At 42.4% G+C, this 21,187-nt stretch overlaps 1 protein-coding gene across 8 annotated transcripts in view; it reads right to left on the bottom strand.

The window, feature by feature from the left end:
* dgkg (diacylglycerol kinase, gamma) overlaps positions 1 to 21,187 on the bottom strand; it is a 546,249-nt gene that overhangs the window by 53,340 nt on the left and 471,722 nt on the right. For all 8 annotated transcript variants that reach the window (XM_087988715.1, XM_043693004.2, XM_087988714.1 and 5 more), the window contains one exon: positions 10,474 to 10,675. In XM_087988715.1, coding sequence (XP_087844841.1) covers positions 10,474 to 10,675 — 202 coding nt within the window. The remainder of the gene's footprint in view (positions 1 to 10,473; positions 10,676 to 21,187) is intronic.

Consider the following 21,187-nt stretch of genomic DNA (forward strand, 5'->3'; position numbering starts at 1 on the left):
GGAGCATGAGGTTGAATCAATTTGGGTGAAAATTAGAAATTCCAAGAAAAGGTCACTGATAGGTGTAGTCTATAGGCCACCAAATAATAACATCAGTTGGGGCAGGCAATAAACAAGGAAACAACTAATGCCTGCAAAAATGGTACGGCTATTATCATGGGGGATAATCTGCATGTAGATTGGCCGAACCAGCTCGGTCAGGGTAACCTTGAGGAGAAGTGTTGAATGTATCCGTGATAGTTTTCTTGAACAGCATGTAATGGAACAGATGAGGGAGTAAGCTCTCCTAGATCTGGTCCTGTGTAATGAGACAGGAATAATTATTGACCTCATAGTTAGGACTCCTCTTGGAAGGAGTGATCGCAATATGGGTGAATTTAATACAGCTTGATAGTGTGAAGATAAAATCCAATACCAGGGTCCTGTGCTTGAATAAGGGGGACTATGATAGAACGAGGGAATACTTGGCTAAAGTCGGCTGAAAACAGAGACTTTATGTTGCGACAGTTGACGAGCAGTGGAGGACCTTCAAAGAAAATTTTCAAAGTGCTCAGTAAAAGTATATTCCAGTGTGAAGGAAGGATTGTAAGAGGAGGGGTAATCTGCCATGGGTGTCTAAGGAAGTAAGGCAGGCTATCAAAGTGAAAGAGAAGGCAATAAAAGTGGCCAAAAACAGCAGGAATCTAGAATATTGGGAAACTTTAAAGGTCAACAGAAAGCCACAAAAAGTGCTATAAAGAAAAGAAAAATAGAGTGTGAGAAACAAAACTAGAATATAAAGACAGATAGCAGAAGTTTCTATAAATATATAAAACTAAGAAGAGTGGCTAAAGTCAATGTTAGTCCTTTAGAGGATGAGATGGGGCAGTTAGTTATGGGGTATGATGAAATCTCTGAGGCATTGAACAGGTACTTTGCATCAGTCTTCACAGTGGAGGAAGATTAATAACTAGCCAGTAAGTGACGAAGAGACAAAGGTAGGTGAGGACCTGGAAACAATTATTATTATGGAAGACATGATTTGGAGATGCCGATTATGGAAGAGTTAGTGTTGGATAAGGCAATGGAACTAAGGATAGATAAGTCTCCTGGCCCTGATGGAATGCATCCCAGGGTACTAAAACAGATGGCGGAAGAAATAGTGGGTGGACTGGCGATAATTTTCCAAAATTTGCTGGAGCAGTTCCAGCAGATTGGAAAATAGAAAATGTGATTCCACTGTTTAAAAAGGGAAATAGACAAAAGATGGGGAACTTTTAGATTAGATTACAGTGTGGAAACAGGCCCTTTGGCCCAACAAGTCCACACCGACCCGCCGAAGCGAAACCCACCCATACCCCTACATTTACCCCTTACCTAACACTACGGGCAATTTAGCATGGCCAATTCACCTGACCCTGCACATCTTTGGACTGTGGGAGGGAACCGGAGCACCCGGAGGAAACCCACGCAGACACGGGGAGAACGTGCAAACTCCACACAGTCAGTCGCCTGAGGCAGGAATTGAATCCGGGTCTCTGGCGCTGTGAGGCAGCAGTGCTAACTTCTGTGACACCGTGCCAGAAGAACTTTAGAACAATGAACGTAACCTCTGTAGTGGGAAAGATGCTTGAGCCTATTACCCAAGGAAGAAATAGCAGGGTATCTCAAAAGAAATTGTCCCATTGTACAGATGCAGCAGGGGTTCATGAAGGACAGGTCATGCTTCACAATCTTTCGAAATTCTATGAAGATATTTTAGGCAAGGTGGACAACGGGGCCCCAGAGGATGTGGTGTATCTAGATTTCCAAACAGCCTTTGACAAGGTGCCACATGTGAGGCTGCTGCATAAGAATGCATGGGTAGAGCATTAGTGTAGATAGAGGATTGGTTTATTGACAGGAAGCAAAGATTGGGGATAAATGAGTGCTATTCTGGCTGGCAATCAGCGACTAGTGGTGCACCTCAGGGATCAGTGTTGGGACCACAATTATTTACAATTTATATCAATGATTTGGGATTGGGGACCATGTGTACGGTGTCAAAATTTGCCGATGACACTAAGATGAGTGGCAGAGCAAAGTGTGCAGAGGACTGTAAAACTTTGCAGAGGAACATAGATACATTGAGCGAGTGGGCAAAGGTCTGGCAAATGGAATACAATGTTAGTAAATGTGAAGTCATACATTTTAGTTGGAGTCACAGCAAAATAGATTATCACTTGAATGGTAAAATGTTGCCGCATGCTGATTTGTAGAAGATTGGTCTGCAGGTACAACAAATAATTAGGAAGGCAAATGGAATTTTGTCCTTCACTGCTAAAGGGGTTGAGTTTAAAAGCAGAGAGGTAATGTTAAAGCTATACAAGGTGCTGGTGAGGCCACACCTGGAGTACTGTGTGCCAATTTGATCTCCTCGAGAAAGGATGTACTGGCACTGGAGGGGGTGCAGAGGTGGTTCACTAGGTTGATTTCGGAGTTGAGGCCATTGGCTTATGAGGGAGGCTGAATAGATTGGGACTATATTCATTGGAATTCAGAAGAATAGAGGGGATCTTATAGAAATGTATCAAATTACGAAGGAATAGATAAGAGAGAAATAGATAGGATGTTTCCACAGGTAGGTGAGACTCGGACAAGAGGGCATGGTCTCAAGATTAGAGGAAGTAGGTTTAGAACTGAACCGAGAAGGAATTTCTTCACTCAGAGGGTTGTTAATCAATGGAATTCCTTGCCCAGGGAAGTTATTGACACTACTTCAGTAATTACTTTTAAAGCTAAGGTAGGTACTTTTTTCAAAAATAAAGGAATTAAGGGATATGGCGAAAACTCGGGTAAGTGGAACTGAGTCCACAAAAAGGTTAGCTATGATCTTATTGAGTGGCGGAGCAGGCTCAGACGGCCTACTCCTGCTCCTGGTTCTCATGTTCTTATGTCATACAGTCATAGAGATGTACAGTACGGAAACAGATCCTTCGGTCCAACTCGTCCATGCTGATCAGATATCCCAACCTAACCTAGTCCCATTTGCCAGCACATATCCCTCTAAATTCTTCCTATTCATATACCCATCCAGATGCCTTTTAAAAAGGCATCACCAATTGACTGACCAGCAAAGGCAGAACTGACTGTGGTCCAATCCCCGGAAGTGAAATGGGTAAACAGCTGACTTACTGTGCAACTGAAATGAATCTACCCTCTCGCCCATTAACCATGCCTTCCCTTTCTCACTCTGACACTGCCATGCTCTTTGTGTAAATGCAGTATGTTTGTTACATAGTGCATGTACCTGCAGTGTATCTCTGATGTTAATGTAGCACTGTACCTTTTAGGAACATGCAGCACTGCACACTTTGCCACTGACATTTTACTGTTCCTTTCAGCTGCAAGATGTCTCCTGTGCTGTTGTCACTCTGAGACAGCAGCTACTTGCTGACACTGTGGGCAAGGTTGTGACTGTGAAACAGAAGCTGACACATTGTTATTCTCCAGTTGGGTTCAGTGATAGGCCAAGGAAGTATCCTGCCTTGATTCTCATTTGCAGGCCTACTGCAATTACAGTGCTTTCACTGGAAGTGCAGACATTTAACACTGAGAACATGCTGCACAAGACAGCCAAAGCTATGTACTCTCAGACAGGAGTCAGGAGCCCACGTTGTTAGATATAGGTTTACAATATGCTGCTGAGTTTAGAACATAACAGCGCAGTACAGGCCCTTCGACCCTCGATGATTTTGCAGGTCAGTGCAACAATCTGAAGGCCACCTAACCTATACTATTCCATTCTCATCCCTCTGCCTATCCAATGTTTCTTGAACATTGAGTATCTCAATTGGGCAGAAATGAATTGTGGGGGCAAACTTAATTCTAGCGGGTTGTGTAATTAATAAGACATAAATGCATGTTAGAAAAGCTCTTTACCATCTGGTGACAAAATAACTTTGACATCTGAAGAGTGAGGATTTAATGCACAACTGTACAACAGAGCAGAGAACCCAGCAGAGAGTTCAACACAATGATTTGACTGTAATGAAGCTTAAGATGTCTACCTACAGCCTGTATCCCTCATGGTAAATGATTACCTGGCTACTGCAGACTGGAACAGATATTGGTATGTGGTTGCATGTCAATCCAAACAGCCAGTGTTTCCCTTGATGGAGGGAATCTGATTAAAGAACATGATTAACTCTGCCATTATTCTTATGACCTCTGGAAGTGGAAAATTGTGCCCTTGGTATTGAAAACTGTGATTTGGTTTTGCCCTGAACCTGATTTGCTGGGCTACCTTGTGAGCACAACTGTGTTGTTTTTCCAGCAGTGTGGAATGGATAGAGCTCGCAGTTGAATCCTTACACTAGTGAAATATAAACCCACAGCCAAAGTGTTATTCACCTACTGACACAAACTGTAAAAGCTGAACAGTATTTGAAGCTGTTTTCTAAAACCTGCATGAAAATCAGCCTTCAACGATTAGTGTAATCAATGCCACTGAGGCCAGCGCTTTCTACCTTTGATGTGCAGCTACATTCTACCTGCTGTCTGCTACTGACCTGAAGTTAACAATCAGCTCCACTCAAGAAACACAATATTTGAAGAAGTATAAAATGTAGATGAAGAATAAAGAAAAATTAGGACATTTCATATGATTTGCATTTGTCAATTACTTTTGTAGGTAGATTGAATGCTAGTTCAAAGGTTTGACTGTAACAAATGTTTGGCTTTGTAACCTTTGGCACTAATGTTGAAAAACTATACCACATGCAACAATTATTATTTGATCATCTTACATTGTATTCCAGCAACAATGAATGACACCTAGCCATGTGGAAAATTGATTCATAAAGTCCACAAACTCAGATTGTAGCTGCTAACGTTGCTCTTTGACATCCATTCTAAGCTTTTGCCTCTGTGAAGCACTTTGCAATATTTTCTTGATGTTGAAGGTTACTAATAAAATGCAAGTTCCTGTGATGTCAGATCAAAATGTAACCAAATCCTGTCTAAACCCAGCACTTGCACTTCGATTTTAAAAGATGTGGTCATTTCAGAGGGAAATGTGAACACGTTACAAGGTTGCAACACATCAAAGCATTCAAATACAGTAAACTATGAAACAGATTGCCGACCTGCTACCACTACCCCCACTTTCCCTCTCATCTACTGATTACTGCATGCGCTGACTTATTTTGGAATAAAACCATACAAAACTGACTGTTCTCCAGTGTCTCAGCCAAAACATATTGTTCCTGTGCAGAATAGAACATGTGTTAGGAGGGTATTGGGTCTAAGGGGAAATAAGATTGAGCCAGTTACCATTTTCATCCAAAATCCACAAGTTTGTTTTCTTTTGGGTCACTACAGTCAGCCAACAATGGAATGTCCATTAGTCTGTGGTGACATGATAATTATATTCACTATATGATATTACACTGATTATTACTCACAGATCCTCTGTTCCAGAAGAGGACCTGTGGGATATGATGATCAGCTTTAAAACACATCTCTTAGTGTACATGAGGAACTCTGGATTAAACTCAGTTGCAAGCAAAGCAATGACTAAACTAGAAAAATTAACAGTGTCAATAATAAGCATTTGCCAGTGCCAATTACGTTTTAGCCTGCCATTATGGTTACATAGGAACAGGAATACCTACTGCAACGTGAACTTGTTATACTATTCAATTATACTGTCACTAATCTGTAGTTGGTCCATATTTACTTGCTTTTGATCCACATCCCTTGACATCTTTCCAAACAAGAATCACTTGATCCCTCTGCATTTTTAGCCTTCCGAGGGGAAAAAAGATTTCCATGCATTAGGATCAAGATCTCAGTGAGAGAGGTGGGTGTGTATTTTGAAGGGGTTGGGAAGAGAGGTGTGCTGGGTTCATGATGCTAACGAAGTCACCAACACCTGACCTTCCCTCTCCCACAGCTAGAGGATGTCTTGTATTGGGTAGGCCTACCCCAATTATGGGTTAGATACCAGTGGGGTCGGAATGAGGTCATTAAGTCACTATGAAATTGGTTACTTAAAGGGTGGCATTAGGTCTAAGGACAAGTGGGATACCTGATCATTGTAAACTTTTAGGCAGTTGGGGATGTGTTGGCAGTAGGGAGGCCATCAATTGGATTTTTAGATGCTCCTATCCTTCAAGACTGCTGGTGAGGAACATAAAATCCAGCCTATTGCGTGAACATGTGCTTCCTGATTTCACGCATAAATGGCTTAGCATCACATTTAAGATTATTTAGTTGCCCTTAATTCTCTCACTAGAGGAAATTGTTTGTGTGTAAATACTTCATCAGATCACTTTGAAAAGAGAAAAGGCAGACTTGCATTTTTACAGTGTTGATCACACAATCATTTGACATCAGAAAGTGCTTTACAGTAATCGATGTACGCTTTGAAGTGTGGGCTCTGATGTAATGAAGGAAACATGGCAGATAATTTTGCACAGCATACTTCCACAAACAGTGATAATGATCACTTACTACATTTGCTTTATGCTGTTGATTGAGGGAATAAATATTGTACAGGTCATTGGGGATAACACTTTCTTCAAAATGGTCAACTGACATCCACCAGCACAGGCAGATGGGGCCTTGGTTTAACATCTCATCCTGTGACAGTGAAGCATTCCCTCAGCACTACAATGGAGTGCCAGCCTTGATTTCTCTGCTCAAACCTTGGACAAAGAATTGAACCTGGAACTATGTGATTCAAAGACGAGACTCACTACCAACTGAGCCATGGCTGTCATTTAAATGACTCAAACTCAAATCACTTGAATTCCAGGGTAAGATTGACGCTAAGGTGTTTTATTTTCCTTCCATGGTTTTCTTGTGTTATAGAGAGCATTTAACCTCATATGGACTGCCTGATCTAAATGCTTCCAGATCTCTGTTAATAACATATTGGACAGATTGAGGAACTATCTTTACTTTTGGCTTTCCCTTCTAGTTAAGGCATAATTTTTTGTTGTAGCAACATAAACTGGCGAAACATATTCCACCACTCTGCACAAAATTTTGTCAATCATAATATGAGACCGATATCCAGGCAATGAAAAATGTGCAGTGAAAAGCAACCAAGATGATAGATAGGATTAGGCACAATCAAAGTCTCAAATACCTAGGCTGGAATTTCCTTTATAGAAGGCGAGAACCCAGATAGTAAATGTTAATACAAGGAATATATTACAGATTCGACAACAATTCTTCAAGAGGAAAAAAAGGCGAGTAAATAGTGGTAGTATTCCAACCTCTGGGCCAGAAGATTCAAGTCCTACCTCAGGATGTGATGTTTATAAAGGTGAGTAATAACAGATCCAAACAGGTTGATTAAAAAAAGGTGAGGGTCTTGTGGCAGACCTCTTACAAAGTAATAAATGATAATTTAAATTTTGCAACACTGTGCAGAATTCATTGAATATATAATAGACTATCAAGGCAGGCAGTGACGGATAAGCTGTATCAACAAATTTGGGAGCGATTTTGTTATAACCTGGAGAAAAATCTATGAAAAGGGTACAACAACTATTGAGACACATCATCCCTTGAGACTGGGTAATTTAAACAAAAATCAATACCTTCCAATGACAGATTATCAAGGGTATCTGGTTGCTCAATAAATAGTCTTAAGAATTTGTAACCATGAAAAACAACAAAGGGACTGTTTGTTCCCAGAAAATAAATTAAATGCAAATTAAGAATAACCATTTGCAATATATGTGCTCTCATCTGGGTAATCCTGAGCAGTGAACAGAGACGCTTCAATAATGTTCTACAGTTAACAAACAATAATGATTTTGACTAAATATATTAATTAGTTATGATTAACATGCAGACTGACGTGGCTATGACAACAAGAAAATAAGTCTAATTGGCTTTGCATTTCCTTTAAGACGCAACCACTCTGAACTGTAGATGCTTTAATATGTAGCAAGTCTGATAAGACTATTCCATTTCCCTATCAATCTCCAATTAAAACATGTGCCACAGCAGTTGAAGTGCATGGACAATTTTTCTTCTGCACTTGGGGAGGAAGGAAATGTAGGTGAATTGAATAAGGGATGGCATAAAGCTAAAGCTGAAAATTGTGATCCAGACGAAGTGGAATTGTGAAAAGATCAGGAATAGCAAGGTAGATAGTAAAAAGGGCTGAAAATCTTAGGGGGAAAACTGAAGGAGATCAGAGGGGAAGTTCACCTGCAGTAATGACAGTATAAGTGACCCCCCTGGGTGGGCCCAACTCACGAGGAATCACAGCCGTATGTAATTTGGTTTATTGTAATGGACAGAAGCCTGACTGGGCCAACAAGCCTTTTCAAGTTAAGCAACCATATTGACTGTTCCCAGTAAACCTGATCAGGGCACTCAAGCAGGACTGAGCTCAAAAGGGATTCAATTCAAAAGACCATCTTTTGTGGTTATGTCCTTGTCCCACTCAGCCTTTAGTGCAAATTTATTAGATTTACACCTTATCCTTGTTATGATGAAAGATTAGTGACTTGAAGAAGAGTGAGCTGCTGGTGTCAGAAGTTACATTGATACCTGCCATCCAACCTTTCATGTTACTGTATGCACCGAGGGTTTGATAGCACCTGTCAAAGTAGCTGCCTGGGCTTTTACATTTCAGAATATGGCTACTATAAGCAGGGGCATGGTTTGCCCTTTTCTGACAGTCTATGCTATGAAAGGACAGTAAGAATAACTCCACATTTCTGAGGAAGCCCTGAGCAGAATCTCCTCTCACAAGTGCATGGCTCCCTACCTTCATTGAAAAGGACAGCCAGAGAGGTAACCTGTATGAGATTCCCACTTCTTGGAAATTCCTGCCCAACAACTAGGATTTCAACAAATGAATTGACGCTGGGTCGTAGTTGGTTCATGTTACAGAGCTGGAACTAGGTGGCCTTAGCAATGACACAGTTTGTGTGATTGGAAGATCGTTTAAGGATAAATGTGAACTGTATTGTTTCGTCTCAAATTATTTACGAATGGTGTATGTGGCCGGGGAGTGGAGTTAATTGCAGAGTTACAAGCCAATGGCTTTCACTTTCACAATATTCAATTGGGTCCATTTCAATGTTTATAATAGCTAATGTCTTTATAGTCATAATGATCTCTGAATCCTTAAAAAAATGCAAGTGTGAGGATGCTGCCCCTTTAAGGCTAATTTGGCCTTGGCTTTTTTCAAGAGAGGTCGTAAAAGCAGAGGTGCCAATGTGTCTGAACTAGCTACTTTAATAATGGCTAACAGACACTGCCTAAGGCAACAATCAGGGAAAAGGGCTTTTAGGCTTGTTTTTCTTATAAACGGTTCTACAATGAAAGGGGAGTGGCCAGTTCTCCCACTTCAGGAATTTTTCTAGTTTGGTTTAGTTAACTGATTGGGGGCCTAGAGAAACAACTGCTGGGAAAAGAGGTTCCATGCTGATTCTCTCTCCATCCGGTTGGTATGCAAGTGGCGTGTCCAGCTAGTGCGGAGTGCGGGCCGAGTTCTGACCAGGTTTCAGCAACATCCCATGGTGGAAAGTGTTCCATTTTGGCAAGGGAGCAAATCCGGGCTCTTACAACACCTGGGTGATTTCCAGGCTGGCTAGTGGTGCCAGATTTGATCCATTCGGTGTGCATGCGGTGTGTCCGGACTGTATGCCATGTTCTGACTGAGTTTCAGTGAGTTTCCACTGTGGGTTTTTCACAAGGGAGCAAATCCGGGACCTTACACCGACTGGGAGTCTTTCAGGCCAGCTAGCGTCGCTGGATCCAGGCTAGGTGATCTGCAATCAGTGTCCACTTCTGGGCCAGGTTGCTGGCCGTGTTCTGACTGTGTGAGAACCTGTGCCAGAAACACCTTTTTGCCAAAGGGTGTGTTTATGGGATGTTGCAGGAAATTGGCACAGCTCTTTATTAAGTTGCGGGGGATAACATGTCGTAGCATGTTATTCTACATTCTGTTTTCTTTTGTGTGTGTTTCATTCAGTAGTCTGTAAATAAATTCTGTTTGGTTTAAAACTGAGTGGTAGGACCAGCTGCATCACTCCTGAATATCCACCATACATTGCTTAAAACAAGTAGAAACATTAGGGTCTGGGCTACTTTCCTGAAATGTTTTGAGGGGGGCTGGCCTGGTCTGGTCCATAACACAAGTTTGTTGCTTTCTTGGTATGAATGTCTCAGACGTGTACTCGCATTTATGAATCAGAAATGTAATTTTAATTTTGGACTGCACACTAAATCAACATGATACATATTTAAAATATACTGCACTTTGAAGAAGTATTTGATGCACGTTAATATTGTAGCTGGCATGTGAATTCCTAGAAGGGCTCACCAATGCTGTACTATTTGCAAAATGCTTCCCTCAGGGGCTAATTATAATAGTTATGCAAATAAAATGTTTCACAGTATTTTTGAAAATCTACTGGCGGCACCAACTGATGTTGATGCAATCCTACCTGGTAAATAGCACAATAGTTAGTTTCCTACCTTGCACACAGAACTTCAGCTCCTTCACATCTGTTACTGTTGTTGAAAAAACCTTCTCTGGGACTTTTTTACTCATACGGTTATAATTCCTTCGTTTCTTCGTTTCACCCCAAAGATTGGAGCCTCCATGCATGCTCGGAATGTTGAGGATTGCAATTCCTTCCAGTGATGTGTTACTTAGGTCAAGCACGATACCATCACACTGGAAGACAGAAATCACAGTATATCACTTACTTCAGCTAAACTGCTTAAACCAAACTTTCAACGTCAGAAAGAAGGCACAGAATAAATTTCATCATAATGGTGTTTATAAACCACTTCTACTTTTCAAGGCAAAAGGAAATTTTGCATCATTCTAAATTCACATCAACTACGGAAATAAAAAAAACTGCAAGCGCTGCTGATCTGAAATGAAGTACCCAAAAAGACTCGTTTTAGACTTAAAACATATTAACTCTGTTTCTCTTGCCACAGACGCTGTCTGCCAGACTTACTGATGAACATTTGCCCGAAACATCAATTTTCCTGCTCCTCGGATGCTGCATGACCTGCTGTGCTTTTCCAGCACCTCTCTAATCTAGACCCCCATAGTCCATCAAAGGTCTCTTCTAAAGAGTCAGGTAAGTTTTGAACAGGGAGAAACAATGAGAAGAGATAATTGGAGAGCTGACTATCCCTCCTCTTAATAGAAAGCCAACTCTTGCAGACATATTTTATCTTCTAGGGATATACAAAAAAAGGGTTAAAAACTATAACGCTACTCTGTGTGTGCTAATGACTGGCGACTAGAGTGTTGTGAGGGCCATGGCTTGGAGAAGAGCCATTTTAAACACCTCTACACTGCATGCTTAAGACATATACATTCACTCAGTGCTGCCAACCAATTCAAATGGAATCAGGACAAAGGAATTTCAATCAACCTACACAAGAAAGAATCTCAAGAACGATTGCTCAGCTGCCAATGTTAACACTACTGGTGCTATCCACTGCCTTTTTTTTCTCTGCTCTTCATGAACAATTCAGAGACTGTCCTGTATTATTTTTGCTTTTACTTTTCATTTTTACATTGCATTTATTTACTATTTCTTTTTGGTGTTTAAAAAAGAATAAACTCATTCTTTTTCTTAATTCAAGAAAGCCTTGTTACATTTAAAGCACATCCTTGTTAAATTCACATTATTGTGACTGACTAAGGCAGTTAAACAGTCAAGAGGAGCCATTTCACTCCTCCTCACCTGGAAGCTTAATGGTCTGGGTACCCCATCTAGAATTAAAACAAATCTGGGAAACTGGTCTGAACAACGGGAAATGTTCTATTTCCCATCTTTTTTAACAATATTAATTCAAGTCGCCCAACACAAGTTTTACAATTCAGAGTTAGCACCAATTGTCATTATGCATTGTGGTGGGGCTACTTGTTAATATCTATCCTGGAAACCATTATTATCCAAAGTAAATTATTTTTTCTGTGAATTTTCTACCTTCCTCTTCTAGAGACAGAGACATACCATTCTACAGACACTGCTCAACTGAGTACCTTGTCCAGAACATTACTCATGTGAACCTCGACAAAATGTAATGAAGCAAAATTCTGTCCGCACTCATTGCCAAAACAAGAGCAGTTCAAATAGGAATCATTGCATAACGATGTGAAGTAGTCAGTCTGACTCATTCCCTTTCTTAAATCGTACGATTGTAGAATCCCTACCTGGCAGAGATCAATTGACTGAATGTGGAGCAGGAATTCTCGAGATTTTAAACATTGAGGTTAGGGCCAGGCTAAGGTTTGTCTCCAGCTGCTTTGAAAATGGCTCATAACAAATCAAAAGCTTGTTTTACTCTCAGTCAAACTTGCATAAGACAGATTTCACCTCTACGATTTCCAAAATTATGATCAGCGTAAATAGGTTAGAATTAGTTTAAGCATTGAACTTTAATCAAGAAAATGACTCAATGCCCATTTGGTCTTTCACAGAACAAAAGGATCAAATATTGAAGGTTCCCTAAAGCCACTTTTTCTCTCAAAGCATTTACATAAGATGGGCCATATTTCCATCCTGAGGCTAAAATGGCTGTGGAAACCAGCACGTGATGCCAAATTAATGGGATAAGTAGTACATGCTGATTGTTATTGGCCATGAAAAAAACGTAACTGTAAAATTACTGATGCACTTCACAATTACATAATATAAGACAGAATGCTGAATATTACAATTCTTTGGGTAATTTTCTTTATACATTGTCGGAATATTCTTGCAGGCATAAAGGAAATTATTAATTGGGGGTAAGTACACTGAAATTGTTACTCATCATTTGCTCTATTGTTAAGTTAGTAAGGATAGTGAACATTGCAATTAAAGAACAAGTGAAGAGAGGACTCAGTAAAGCATATCTCTCTACCATGCTGTTAGCACCACTATTTTACAATTATGCAGCTCTTCCCTGAGGACTTTCCCTGTCTGGTTGATGCTCTGCAATTACAAAGCTGAAAAAAGAATTGTTTTATTAAGAGCTTTCATCTTTTGGCTCCTTGTGCACCAGCCATGCTTCAGTGCTTAGCTTAAATAGGAAACAGTCAAACTTCTGCCTCGTGGATTGTTCAACAGTCAATCCTACTTGCAGTTGACGTCCACATTGTATACTTATAGCAAGTGGTCACTGAAATGCAACTGGGAATGAGGTGCATATTTTTCCACTCCTTAACCCATGTTGACAAATACAAGACTCTCAGTGCCTGAACCGTGATTAATTATGGTCACATATCCAAGTGCACTCAGAATAAATTAATTGAGCATTTAAGATGACGAACGAATTAAGTTTGAAAGCTGAAAATCAAGGGCTGATGTTTGCAAAATATGAAATGGCTGATAATACATCTATATTTGATGACTGTGGTTAGGCTTTATCACACCTGTTTGACTGCTGTGCCAACTCAATGTATTTTTAGTGTTGGTAAAGGTTATGTTTGAGTGTTCAGCCAATCTTGAGAATTTCTGAAATTTAACATTTTAAAGCTTGGATGAAATGGATTGCGGTAATGAGCTACTGTTTGGTCTGTACTTCAAATTAGTAGACAGTTAAGGAAAGGAAGGAATGGCCTTTTTCTCTGCAGTAAAAAAACCTCAGGCCTGAAGAAAGTCAGTTTATTTCCCCTCTCTGGTTGTAGTAAGTTGTGGTGGATCAAGGAGCAGTAAATCCTGACAAATCAAAAGGGTCATCTCTCTCCTGTGGACAATTTTGGCACCTTGATGCCACACTCAGATCAAATGCTGCCTTGATGCCAAGGGTTATCACTCTCAGCTCTCTTCTAGAATTTAGCTCTATTGTCCATGGGCTGCTGTCATATTCCTTCCCTCCAGCCATAACGCCCATTTTATTTTTGTGTCTCTCTGTATATATAGTATGTTTTATAAGGGGTTCAGAGTTTTAACCACGTGAGTTGTTTGGTAGTTTACTAGTAGATAGAATATTTTTATTGGTAATAAATAGTCATTCTTGTTAAGCACAGAAGCATAGTTTGTGCTTTCAGTCAACCTGGGTCTAAAACTCAGGTAAACTGGAGATTTTGCATTCTGTTATAACATCTTTGACATCTGTGATGACTCTGGGGATAGTAGGGCCTGATTTCCTGCGTGCCTCCCCAGTAAAGCACCACAATTTGTTGCAAATATACCCCCAGTGCTGCTGGGAAGGAAAACTTCTTCAGGATTAGTGAAGCTGCACTCAACTAGGCAAGCAGCAAGCATTCAAACATTCTCTTGACATGTCTCTTGCTAGTGGTTGACAGGTCTTTTGGTGTCAGGACATTGAGTTACTTTCCTCAGAATGCCCAGCATTAGACCGGCTCTTGAACCCATACTATTTACACAGTTGATTCAGTTCAGTTTCTGATCAATTGCAACCCCAAGATGTTGATGGTGGAGAAATTCAGTGACAGCAATGCAACTGAATGCCAAGTGAAGATGCTTAATTTATTTTGAGAGATTGTTATTGCCTGATCGCCTGGCACCACTTGCCACTTACCAACTAAAACACTGTCCAGATCATACTTCATAATGGCACAGGCTGCTTGAATATCTGGCATTGCTGAACATTGTGTAATTATTAGCATAGATAAACCCACTTTGGATTTTATGATGGAGTGTAGGTCATTGATGGTTGGGCCTCGGACACTACTCGGAGGAACTCCGGCAGTAGTGTGCTGAAACCGAGGTGATTAGTTTCCAAAAACTACAGAAATTTTCCTTTGCACTAAAGACAACCAACTAGTGGAGAGTTTCCTCCCAATTCCATTTCCTTATATCTTATTCTGGCGCCATGATGCCACATTCAAATCAAATACTGCCTTGATGCCATGGAGTATCACTTTCAGTTCTCCTCTCGAATTCAGCTCTATTGTCCATGTATGGATCAAGGCTGTAATGTAATTAGGATATAAATGGCCCTGGCAGAACAGAGTGTCAGTGAGCAATGGGCACTGAAAATGACACCTTCCAGTACCTTGCTGATGATCAAGTAGAGGCTGATGGGAAAGTAATTAGCTAGATAACATTAATCCTGCTTTCTGGAGAAAGGATATAGTTGGCAATCTTCCATAGTGTCAGGTAGGGAAGGGGTGCAGCTAATTCTCAAACATAAGTCTTCAGTACTCTTGCTGACTTGCAGTCAGGGTCGAAAGCTTTTCGGTCATTTCTTCATATCAAACGGAGTAGATATGTAGTAGATAGAGTGGTAACACTGAATTGACTGAAGATCAATGTCTAGTTGCTCTGGGCTTGATTACATAATGAAGAGCAAGTATTGAAAAGGTTTGTAGCTCAGGTTGAGGTTCTGGATGTAGGTTTGCACACTGAGCTGGAAGGTTCATTTTCAGATGCTTTGTCACCATACTAGGTAAAATATCAGTGAGTCTCTGGATGAAGCCATGATGGCATGGCTCGCTTTTTATTGATGTGTTTAGGGGATCCCATTTACCACTCCCTGAGAAAAAGAACAGGAAATTATGTCACCACAGGAAATGACATCACCAACCCAAGGAAACCTAAACACATCAATAAAAAACAGGCCATGCCACTAGTGCTTCATCTGGAGGCTCACTGAAGATGTCACCTAGTATGGTGACGAAACATTTAAAAATGAACCTTTCAGCTCAGCGAGCAGACCTATATCCAGAACATAAAGAAGCGATCTGATAGAAATAAAACAGTGACAAAACAAGGGACCTGTTTCAAGAAATGGCTTCCCGAACCTAATAGAAGTTCTGTCGGCTTTTTATTTTGGTGGATCCCATTGGATTATTTGGAGAACAACAAATGAAGGGAGAATGGGCATGAATTGTTGGTTTCATTTCTGTACTGCAGATGTGTCTTAAAGGATTGTGCAGCATCAGCAGTACTCAGTTCCAGTTAGAAATATTTCTCCCTGGCTGTTTTCAATGGATTTTGTTAAAAGACTAGATAAACATTATCTGTTGTGCTACGATCGACAGATGGTAAAAGTTTGATGAGAAACCTGACAAGCCCAGAACTGACTGAACCTGTTACGATCTATACAGTTGCTGTTGGCACAGAAATAGCCAATTCAGTACGCTGTAAAAAAAACCGTGGGCATGCATGAATGACCCTGAAACTCGCTGTTTCACACAAACGATTTGTCAAATTCAAAATGGACAGTAAGTTATCGACAACATGGTGCTACAGTTCCAGTAAAAAATAATAGTCTTTGCAAACATCCATTACTTTATATTCCCAAATCTTCAGCTGAAGGATTAAGTCGGACCTCTTCTCAGCCCTCTGGGATTGGCAAATTAGTTATCAGGACACATTCAGGATAATTCAACCTCTCACTATTCCACCAGTTCCTGTGGGGAAACACCTTGCTGCTGCTTGCACTAATGCTATTCCCAAATATCTGACAGAAAACATACTGGTAAGGTGGTACAGTGAGTAATGACAAAAAAACACATCCACTTGGAGACCGACTGGAAAATTGGCATTTTGGCACAAATTATGCAGTCAGGTTTGGACGGCCCACAGCTGAAATTCTTCAACCTAGGCCATCTGAACTGCACAATGAAGCTCAGAGATCTGGTCTAAATTTATACTGGTTAGAACTCTGATATATAAAGCAAACATTACTCTACTCCAAGAGTAATTTGAACATTGCCATTTTTTGGAGAATGTTTAATAGGCATACAACACATCTGCACAGACAAGATTCACCAGCATGTACTTTCTTCATTGAAATACTGCATTTATTTGCAAACTATAAACTGCATAAAAATAAGAAAAAAAAACAAATTTATAACAGAATTGAAGCTCAGTATAGAACATGGAAAAATACAGCACAGAACAGGCCCTTTAGTCCACGATGTTGTGCCGAAGGTTATTCCTTTCTTTTTCAGTTTTTCTTTTGGATAACAAGCATAGTGAAAAGTGAGGTAAAAAGGTACTGGCTCCGACCCCACTCCCAGCTCGACACCCACACCAGATCCCAGCTCCCAGCCCTGCCGAGTTTTCACCATCCCCCCAGACCTCCCCCTCACTGAGGATGAACGATCAGTCCTCAACAAAGGACTCACCTTCATCCCCCTCCGTCCACGCATCAATGAATTTAATACACGCCGTGACATCGAACAATTCTTCCGTCGCCTCCGCCTCCGAGCTTACTTTCATAATCAGGACTCCCGCCCACCTTCCGAGGACCCCTTCGCCCACCTCCAACACACTGCATCCACCTGGACACCCGCGCTGGCCTATTACCTGCCCTCGACCTCTTCATTTCCAACTGCCGCCGGGACATTAACCGCCTCAACCTGTCGACCCCCCTCCCCCACTCCAACCTCTCACCCTCACAACGCGCAGCCCTCCAATCCCTCTGCTCCAATCCTGACCTCACCATCAAGCCAGCGGACAAAGGGGGCGCAGTGGTAGTCTGGCGCACTGACCTCTACATCGCTGAAGCCAAACGTCAACTCGAGGACACCTCTTCCTACCGCCCCCTTGACCATGACCCCACCCCCCATCACCAAACCATCATCTCCCAGACCATACAGAACCTCATCACCTCAGGAGATCTCCCACCCACAGCTTCCAACCTCATAGTCCGGGAACCCCGCACTGCCCGGTTCTACCTCCTTCCCAAGATCCACAAGCCTGACCACCCTGGCCAACCCATTGTCTCAGCATGCTCCTGCCCCACTGAACTCATCTCTACCTACCTCGACACTGTCCTATCCCCCCAGTCCAGGAACTCCCCACATACGTTCGAGACACCACCCACGCCCTCCACCTCCTCCAAGACTTCCGTTTCCCCGGCCCCCAACGCCTCATCTTCACCATGGATATCCAATCCCTCTACACCTCCATCCGCCATGACCAGGGCCTCCAAGCCCTCCGTTTTTTCCTCTCCAGACGTTCCCAACAGTACCCCTCCACCGACACTCTCATTCGTTTGGCCGAACTGGTCCTCACCCTTAACAATTTCTCCTTTGAATCCTCCCACTTCCTCCAGACCAAAGGGGTAGCCATGGGCACACGTATGGGCCCCAGCTATGCCTGTCTCTTTGTTGGCTACGTAGAGCAGTTGATCTTCCGTAATTACACCGGCACCACTCCCCACCTCTTCCTCCGCTACATTGATGACTGCATTGGCGCCACCTCGTGCTCCCGCGAGGAGGTTGAGCAATTCATCAACTTCACCAACACATTCCACCCTGACCTTAAATTTACCTGGACCATCTCTGACACCTCCCTCCCCTTCCTGGACCTCTCCATCTCCATCAGTGACGACCGACTTGACACTGACATCTTCTACAAACCCACCGACTCCCACAGCTACCTGGATTACACCTCTTCCCACCCTACCTCTTGCAAAAATGCCATCCCGTATTCCCAATTCCTCCGCCTCCGCCGTATCTGCTCCCAGGAGGAGCGGTTCCACCATAGAACACACCAGATGGCCTCCTTCTTTAGAGACCGCAATTTCCCTTCCCACGTGGTTAAAGATGCCCTCCAACGCATCTCATCCACATCCCGCACCTCCGCCCTCAGACCCAACCCCTCCAACCGCAACAAGGACAGAACGCCCCTGGTGCTCACCTTCCACCCTACCAACCTTCGCATAAACCAAATCATCCGCCGACATTTCCGCCACCTCCAAACAGACCCCACCACCAGGGATATATTTCCCTCCCCACCCCTCTCCGCCTTCCGCAAAGACCGTTCCCTCCGTGACTACCTGGTCAGGTCCACGCCCCCCTACGACCCACCCTCCCATCCTGGCACTTTCCCCTGCCACCGCAGGAACTGTAAAACCTGCGCCCACACCTCCTCCCTCACCTCTATCCAAGGCCCCAAAGGAGCTTTCCACATCCAAAGTTTTACCTGCACATCCACTAATATCATCTATTGTATCCGTTGCTCCCGATGCGGTCTCCTCTACATTGGGGAGACTGGGCGCCTCCTAGCAGAGCGCTTTAGGGAACATCTCCGAGACACCCGCATCACTCAACCAAATCGCCCAGTGGCTCAACATTTCAACTCCCCCTCCGCCGAGGATATGGAGGTGCTGGGCCTCCTCCATCGCCGCTCCCTCACCACCAGACGCCTGGAGGAAGAACGCCTCATCTTCCGCCTCGGAACACTTCAACCCCAGGGCATCAATGTGGATTTCAACAGTTTCCTCATTTCCCCTTCCCCCACCTCATCCTAGCTTCTAACCTCCAGCAACTCGATCCCCTGACTTGTCCGGACTTGTCCGACCTGCCCAGCTCCTTTTCCACCTATCCACTCCACCCTCTCCTCCCTGACCTATCACCTTCATCTCCTTCCCCACTGACCTATTGTACTCTATGCCACACTCTCCCCACCCCCACCCTCCTCTAGCTTATCTCTCCACGCTTCAGGCTCTCTGCCTTTATTCCTGATGAAGGGCTTTTGCCCGAAACGTCGATTTTGCCTGTCCTCGGATGCTGCCTGAATTGCTGTGCTCTTCCAGCACCACTGATCCAGAATAGTGAAAAGTGAATAACCTCCCAATTAATGGCATTCATTGTCACCAAAGTAATAATATAATTTGGTAGTGCTATTTTCTTTGTTAGTTCAAAAAGAAAAGACACAAAGACTGATTGGTCAATTTTCTTAGGAATGTTTCAAAGTGTTTCAAAGAACTGTTTTGAATCCAGTTATTATTATGGCAGGCATTCAACATGCATTAAGGTTCCACAAAGATCAAGGGAATGAATGGTTGGTTAATCATTTAAGAGTGAGATTTGGTATGGTAGGCCAGTTGGTCACGACACTGGAAAACCCTGCTCTAAGTGACATAGGAAGGTGAGGTCTGTTGGAACTGAGAAATGTAACTTTCACGTTTAGGCACTTACGACAGAATGTACTGTCAGTTGTGTGGGTCCTGCTGACAGACCTGGGTATTGCTGTTTGGGATGGGATCAGGAGGCCAGTCAGTTAACAAGATAGACATGCAAGGCCTGGTGAATCAAATAAGGTGGTGGGAATGGAGAGACGGGGAGTTAGCAATGTGATTTAGATAACGTCACTCCCAAATGACAATCAGAAATGATTTCAGTGCTTCTGAGCTTCCTGTATTGCTGAACCAGCAATTACAAGGACTCCAGCTTCCGGCACAGACCGTAAGCCTTATGTCTCCCCGAGACGAAGAGATATCAGCCCCCATTCACTACTGCACATCCAACAGAGTAAAACAAGAGGCTGTGCACATAGATAGGCCATATTTAAAATTGAGTCCATCTTTGGATCTGTGTTTTTTTCTGTTCAGAAGATGGACTCGAAATGTTAACTCTATTTCTCTCACCATAGATGTTGCCGGGCTTAATTCATACCTCCAGTATTCTCTATTTTTATTTCGGATTTCCAGTAGCGGTAGCAATTTGCTTTTATTAGGACAGTTAAGTAGTGGGCAAAGTCTGCCAAATGGATTACAATGAGGGGAAAAAGTAAATTGTACATTGTGGTAGCAAGAATATTACATCAGTAATCTATCTCAATAGTGAGAGATCGCAGAAGTTGGAGATGCAGAGGAATTTGGTGTCCTAGTGTATGTATCACAAAAGGATAGTCGGCAGATACGGCAGGTGATTAGGAAAGCTAATAGAATGTTATTGCTTATTGCAAGGGAAACTGAATAGAAAAGTGAATTGTAATGCTTAAACTATATAAGGCACTGCTGAGACCATATGTAGAATAATGTACAGTATTAATAGTGTTAGTTAGGGAAGAATGTAACAGTTCAGAGAATGTTTACTAGGCACATACCTGAAATGGGTGTGTTGTCTTATGAAGGCAGATTGGATAGGCTGAATTGCATCTGGTAGAGTTTAGAAGAGTAAGAGATGAAGGGAATCCAGAATTCAGCACCACAGTTTAAAAATAAAGGGTCACCCACTTAAGACAGTGATGAGGAAATTTGTTTTCCCCTTGGTTGGCTTAGCATATTTGGAACTTCTTTCATCAAAAGGCAGTGGAAGCGGAGTCTTTGAATATTTTCAAAGACAAAGGTAGATAGATTCTTGGTAAGCAAGGGAGTGAAATGTTATCAGGGAAGGTAGAGTTGAGGTAACAATCATATTAGCGATGGTCTTATTAAAGGGTGGAGTAGGCTTGGGGTGCTCAATGTCCTATGTCTGCTCCTTGCTCACATGCTATTTTAGGGAAGGAAATCTACCATCGTCATCCAG

Source organism: Chiloscyllium plagiosum, unplaced genomic scaffold (genome assembly GCF_037043375.1).
Source record: "Chiloscyllium plagiosum isolate Xiang-an unplaced genomic scaffold, Cpla_swu_hap1 HiC_scaffold_7, whole genome shotgun sequence".
Taxonomy (NCBI): Eukaryota; Metazoa; Chordata; class Chondrichthyes; order Orectolobiformes; family Hemiscylliidae; genus Chiloscyllium; species Chiloscyllium plagiosum.